The 7,198-nt window shown below is 41.5% G+C and overlaps 1 protein-coding gene across 1 annotated transcript in view; it reads left to right on the forward strand.

Moving 5' to 3' along the window:
* Positions 1-3,692: 3,692 nt before the first annotated feature.
* PAPOLA (poly(A) polymerase alpha) overlaps positions 3,693-7,198 on the forward strand; it is a 46,881-nt gene continuing 43,375 nt past the window's right edge. The window contains exon 1 of the mRNA XM_006879058.1: positions 3,693-3,700. Within this exon, the coding sequence (XP_006879120.1) occupies positions 3,693-3,700 (8 nt within the window). The remainder of the gene's footprint in view (positions 3,701-7,198) is intronic.

Genomic DNA, 7,198 nt, shown 5'->3' on the forward strand with positions numbered 1-7,198 from the left:
ATAGCTCCAGCTCTGCATTCTCTTTGTCACTGTAGAGAAATCCAACTGATTTTTGTATGTTGATCTTGTATCCTGCTACTTTGCTGAATTGGTCAACCATGTCCAATAGTTTTCTTGCTGAGTCTTTAGGATTTTCTAAGTATACTATCATATCATCTGCTTCGAGAGATAATTTTACCTCCTCTTTTCCAATTTGGATTCCTCTTATTAAAAGTTGGAATATTTTATATAAGCCAATGTATTTTTGTTTCACTCTTGAATTTTGTATTTTATTTGTTTTCCCCAGGAACTGACCCACAGGATGCATTTATTTGCGCTCTAAGAATTAAATATCACATGCACCTCCCACTGAGTGACTTCATGGGTTGTGGCTGAAGAGATACATATTTTTTATTTTATTGTTGTTGTTGTTTTATGTGTGTACTGTCAAATCTGATCTAACTGGTACAGGAGGAGACTGTCCCTCCTTCTCCAGCAGAGCATCTGGTGGATTCAAGCCACATACCTCCGGGATTGCAGTGCAGCTTCTTGCCACTAGGTCACCAGAGCTCCCTTAGTAACTGAGTATTTAAATTGATTAGAATCAAGTCTTGAACAGCTAGCTTGGCGTGTGAAAAGGAATAAGCCATTTTTTGCATTGTTCCAAAATCATTGTTTTGAAACTGCTTTTTATTGCTATAAATGTGTTAATTTTCAAATTCCTAATTTATCATTCAGAGGAGACAGAAGGTGTAATGAGATCTAAAGTAAACGCCTAGAGGTTCCAGTTAAGAGTGATATATATGCCTTTGAAAAACAAAGAACTCAAGGAATGTTACACATAACGGTGACCCTGGAGGACAGTATACTGAGTGAAATACCTCAGTCACCAAAGGACAAATATTGCATATTGCCACTGTTGTAAAATGGGACCCATGTCGGAGTTGAGGCGAGACTGAGAAAGAGGGGAAATTTAATGTATACTGCATTGACACAGATGAGGGAGAGAATTGTTTAAAAGGGATATATGATTAGGTATCATTTTCATGATAGGAGTTCAAAATGAAGGCTGCATAGTGCAGTGGGCTTGGGGAGGGGGATTGGGAGGGGAGCGAATTGGTGGGGGGGGGGGAGGGGTGGGCAGGGAGAAAAGTGCAACAATGAATGGATGAAAATCTAAAGTCTCTGTAAACTTTCATTAAAATTAATAATTAAAAAAAAAGTGATATGCCTTGTGAGAGGAGGGAAACCAGGTCAGCTCACTCTGTCCTCCTCTATCTGGTTGTTTCTGAGTTGGCACTCGGCCAGTCTTGAACCCATGAACCCATCACCAGCAGGCAGGTGCCTTTTAAGAAGCTGTCCTTGGTGTGGTGTGTTTGGTGGACTGCCTGGTGAGTAATGAAAAGGAAGGGCAGGAACATGGTGACCATGAGTCTGAGCTGGAATTACTTAAGATGGAATGACTGTATATAGAACATTTTGGAAAGGAGAAGGAAAGGTGAGTGTGTCTGATGTTGATATTTTACATACTGTATGGTCAGAGGGGAGAATGTTCTAAAGTACTTCCTGTTATGCCCCACCCTCATCTCCTGAAGGGAGCATGTCTGATTCCTTCTGGGATTTTAACAGTAAAGGTCTGTGTCAAGGATGATAAATGTTTCTGTTTTCCTTGTTTACCAGGAAGTATGGATTTTAAGGGTGCTTTTGTCATCAACAATTGGCAGGATGTTTGCATTAAAGGCAGATGAAAACAACTGATAGAGCAGGAAATAGAGTGCTGTAACAGTTCATGTGGACACATAGTGAGATTGTTTACCTGGTAGGCGGCCAGCCATGTGGGGGGAGAATTGAGTGTGTCATAAAAATGAAAGGAGTGGTTTCCCAGGAGGAGATCAGCGGTTCCTGGAATGGAGGACAAGCAAAATGGAATGCATCACAAATCTCACAGCTCTGTTGGGTGTGCTCATGCAATTATAGGAGTTTGCAGTAAAATAATACTGGAATAAAAGATTAATATTGATGAAGATGATTCTAGAAAGTAATAGAAGATGAGAGATGTCTAAGGTGAAAGAAAGGGAAGAGAGAAGTTTTGCTTTCCTGAAATGCACAGTGGTCTGGGGTGATGGCCTGGAAGAACTCCTAAGGAAGACTGTTGGTTTTGGGGTTTTTTCCTCCCCCTTTTATTTGCCCTTCTGACATGCCCATATTACTCTGTGTTATAGTGCTTCCTTTTGTTAGAAAGAAGGTGCAATGAGTTTAAAAAATATTTATCTTACTGTTTAATAATAACGTAAAATAAATGCACTTGAATTTGTTGTTTTGGCTGTTGAGTTGGAATGGACTTGTTGCTGACTTTGCAGTGAGATTTCAGAGGTAAATTGTACAAGAAGATTGTGCGTTCTCCCTGGGAGCACCTGGTAAATTTGAACCACCTGCCTTTGGCTTGGCGGAGTACCTCCTTACCACTAAGCCACCAGAGCTCTCTTGCATTTAAAATAGGATAATGATTAATGCTTCTGCTCATAACTTAGTGAACGTTCAAAGCATCTCTTATCCTGGGTTTTCTGCCCTGCCACGTGAGCTGCTGAGAGCAATATCTAGTGGAGGTCCAGGGAACTTTTGCGTGTGCTTCTTTCCTGTCCTTGTTTGAGGAGGTAGTGATTTATTTTTATGCATGTTAATCTCTTGAACTAGCTGGAACAAGGGTGACTTCTTTGTAATTAATAATATGCAGGGATGTGATGGTTATTTGAAGTAAATAAAAATGCAACAATTTGCATATAATCTTCTCCCCCTACTTCATTGCAATGGTATTGTAGGCATCAGCATATTTTAAGATTAGGGTGAATAACCAGGGTGTGAATTTGGAATTCTGAGCCTGTATAATAGTTTTTGTAAAATGGTTGAAGTAGGCAAGGCTTCTAAAAAAGTTTTTGTGTCTTTGGGAAAACTGATGATTTAGGGCTGGGGAGGGAAAAGTAAAGAGAGTATCTCCAGAGAATGTTTATAGATATTTTGTTTATGATCCAGATTTGCTTAAAACCCTTTAGTGGTGAAAACAATGTGGAGAAACTTTACTTGTTCAAGGTCCTATCCAGCTCCTAACAGTAGAAATTCTTTGCTTGAAACCATCAAAACTTGAAGGCATTCCTGCCTCAGACCGAACAGAGCCTAGCCACAGTGAACATTATGGGTTCTAACGTCAGGGTCTACACAAAATTTGTGGAAGTGTCCTTGCTTTGCCAGTCCAAAGGCAAGTAGCTTATATCCACCATTTCCTCCACTAGAGAAAGATGGACAGTCTCCTCTCATGTGATTTTCAGCCTCTGAAAACCCACTGAAGGGTCACCTCTGAGTTGGTTCTGACTTGATGGCACATAACAGCTGATGAAGATGATGTTTATTGGAGCAACTAGTGAAACAACAGTTTGTGCTGGAATGAGTAGTTGTCATGCTTGCTTTGTCTCCCTCCAATCCTAATGGAGTCCACCTTCTCGGATAATTTACTCAGCATATAAATTGAACAGGTATGGAGATAGAATATATCCCTGATGCCCTCCTTTCCCAATTCCAAACCATGCAGTGCTCCCCTGCTCTGTTTGCACAACAGCCTCTTGCTACAGCTATAGATTCCTCATGAGCACAATCACATGCTCTGGGATTCCCATTCTTCTCTTTGTCAGCCACAACTTGTCATGATCCACACAGTCAAAATGCCTTTGCATCGTCAATGAAGCACATATAGACATTCTTTTGGTTTTACTTTGAGCCAGGATCAGTCTGACATCAGCAATGATATCCCTGGTGCCACGGCCTCTTCTAAATCCTGCTTGAACTTCTGACAGTTCCCTATCTATGTACTGCTTCAGCTGTTTTTGACTGATCTTCAGCAACATTTTGCATGCATGTGATATCACTGATATTGTTTGATTATTTCCACATTCATTTGGATCACCCTTCTTGGAAATAGGAATAAATATGGACCTCTTCAGTCTGTTGGCCAGACAGCAGTCCTCCACATTTCCTGGCATAGACTGATGAGACATCTAAGGCTGCATCTATTAATTGAAACAAGTCAATTGATATCCTATTGATTTCTGGGGCCTTATTTTTTGCCTGTTCCTTCAATGCAGTTTCCACCTCTTTCATTACCATTGGCTCCTGTTCATGAATTAAATTTTTTTCTGGCACAGTGACTGTGTGCATTTCCTTCATCTTCTTTTGATGCTTTCTGGGTCATTCAGTATCTTGCCCATAGCAACCTTTCAGCATTGCGACATGAGGTTTATATTTGTTTTTCAGTTCTTTAAGTTTTAAAGAGTTCGTCCCTTTTTATTTTTCAGTTCCAGCTCTCTGCACGTTCTATTACAATACTTTGCTTTGTCCTCCTGAATTGCCCTTTGAAACTGACTGTTCAGCTCTTTTACTTTGACATGTACTCCTTTGGATTTGCCTTCCCAGTGTTCCAGTGCAATCTTTAGAATCTCTTCTGACATCCATTTTGGTTTTTTCTTCTGTTTTTGTAATGACCTTTTGCTTTTTTCATGGATGATATCCTTGATAATATCCCACAGCTCCTCTGGACTTCTGTCATTGGTGTTCAGTGCCTCAAAAGATGATCATGAAATTTTGATGGAAGATGTGTTTTCTGGTTTGAGGTTGAGACTTGAGTGTGGCTGTTGACTCACACCTAGGTGTGAGCTGATTAGATTTGGCCTTATATTTAAAAAAGCATTTGGGCCCTCAGTCCTGGTTTTTGTGGAGCTTCCTAATAAAACAGGCTGGGAAGCAGAAATGACATCCACTTCCAAAAAAGCTTGCCTCCGGAAACTCTATGAACTTGAAGAAAAGATGAAAGTTTTGTGTTTTAAGACTTTAGTTCATAGGGTCGCTATGGGTCTACGACTTGACGACAACATGAGTAATTGATGATCTGACCCACAGTCTGCCCCGGCCTAGTTTTGACTACTGATATTGAGCTTCTCCAACCATTTCTTCCACAAATGTAGTTATTCTGATTCTGATGTAGCCCATCTGATGAAATCCACGTCTAAAGTTGTCTTTTGTGTCTTTTAGAAAAGGTATTTGCAATGAATAAATCATTGTATATACAAAATTCAGTCATTGTTTCCACCCTCATTTCTATCACTAAGCCCATATTTTCCAACTATTGTTCATTCATTCTTTCCTACTTTTGTATTCCAGTCACCAATTATGTGGCATCAGGATTGGAGGGAGACTCATAAATAACTTGCATTATGCAGATGACACAACTTTAGTTACTCAAAGTGGAGGAGGACTTGAAGCACTTGTTGCAGAAGATCAAGGAATGCAGCCTTCAACATGGATTGTGTCTCAATATCAAGAAAACAAAAGATTCTTACCAATGGACCAATAGACAGTGTCATGATGGATCTGTCAACAGCTTCATCTTGCTTGGATCCACAATTAACACCCTTGGTATGAACAGTCAGGAAATACGGAGATGCATTGCACTGGGAAAATCTGCAGTTAGGGAACTTCGCAAATTATTGAGGAGTGGTGATGTCAGTTTGAGGACTAAGGCGCATCTCATTCAGGCCGTGGTCTTTCCAGTTAATAGCTATGCATTGCCTCACATAATTTGGACATGTTGCTAGGAGGTGCTATTCCTTGGAGAGGGACATGATGTTGGGAAGGGTGGAGGGTCAGCGAAGGAGAGGACAGTCCTCAACCAGGTGGATTGACAAGGGTGACTGCTGCTGTGGGCTCTTGTGTGTCAGAAAGCCTGAGGACCAGAACTGGGTTCAGATCTTTTCTTCATAGAGTCACTGTGAGTCATACTTAATGGCACCTAACAACAACAACAACATACTTGCTTTGTCTGACTTAATAGGGAGCTCTCACGGCCTAGTTTGGAGAGAGCTGCTTGGCTCACCCAAAACTGGTATACTCTGGGTGACTCGAATCCGTCAAGAGCTCCTTGAGAGAAAGATGGGCATTGTCCTCCTCTAAGTCACATGAAGGTCAGCTGTACGTAGGTTGACGACCATATTAGTGTATGTTGTGAAGAAAGTGGCCCAGATGGTTATGCACTGGACTGCTGACTATAGAAGGATGGTTGTTTAAGTCTACCTGGAGGCGTCTCAGGTAAAGAGGCCTGACGATCTACTTGTGGAAGATGTCAGCCCTGGAAAAGCCCGCTGAAGGCAGATACGTCCTGAAACAACTGGGCCACCCTGGCTTGGAACTGACTTGACAGCAGTTGGTGGGAGCCCCTGATTGTGCGCATGGTGATTGATTGCTTGGCTACTAATGGAAAGGTCTGCGGTTTGAATCCCTCTGAAGCACCTTGGAGAAAGTCCTGACTGTTTCTGAAAGAACACGTTGTTTGGTGGGCACCCTGTTAGTGGAGCCAGCTGGACAGCACCTGTTGTTGCTTGGCTTTGCTTTGAGGATGTGGTCTCCCATTGCCAGGCAGTTCTGAGGGCCACACTGATTTTGTGATGTAACTGCTGACTGAAAATTAGCAGTGACCATGGCATGAATTAAATGACAATTTGTCTATTTCAATTCAAGATACTACATGGATTTGAAAAGTGGAACACGGATGTAAAATTTAGTCTTGGAATTGTAGGTTTTTCAGTGAATATAGCCTGCAGTTTAGCTTACAGGGGTAGAAAACATGATCTGACCCGAGTTCACTGCTGTAGCAGATTATAGATTTCTTTCATATTTACTTGGTAAATGTTACAAAATCTGAGATGGTATATAACCAGAGGAGCAAACACTGACCATATGGTCCAGCCCACTGGCCACTAGTATGGAGCAGTTTAGTGTTGACAACTTAGGTCTGTTTTGGTAACAGAGCACAAAGCACCTGACAGTAACAAAGGGGGGGGGGAACCCCCAAAGCAACATGCCAGGACCTGCCGTCATAGCCTCAGGGCGAGATGCATCATTGCTTTAGTTGACTCTTGTCAGAGGGTCTGGGGCTCCTTGGAAGCTCGTTGTCAGGCTTGCCTTCCCAGCTACATCTGGGATGGGTTTAAACTATCACCCTTTCTGACAGTTCATTGGACTAGGACATCGATGGTTGCCCCTTATTCGTGGAAGAAAAAGATATTTAGAATTTGAAGGAAAAGAGTAGAAAAATACGTGAAATACACACTTCTTACACAGTGTTAAAAATTTAGAGCAACAGAATTTAGGGGAAACACTGATCCAGATGTGGTTGTTA

The sequence above is a fragment of the Elephantulus edwardii genome, unplaced genomic scaffold (assembly GCF_000299155.1).
Source record: "Elephantulus edwardii isolate Elephantulus edwardi_28Jun2011 unplaced genomic scaffold, EleEdw1.0 scaffold00002, whole genome shotgun sequence".
In the NCBI taxonomy this organism is placed as follows: Eukaryota; Metazoa; Chordata; class Mammalia; order Macroscelidea; family Macroscelididae; genus Elephantulus; species Elephantulus edwardii.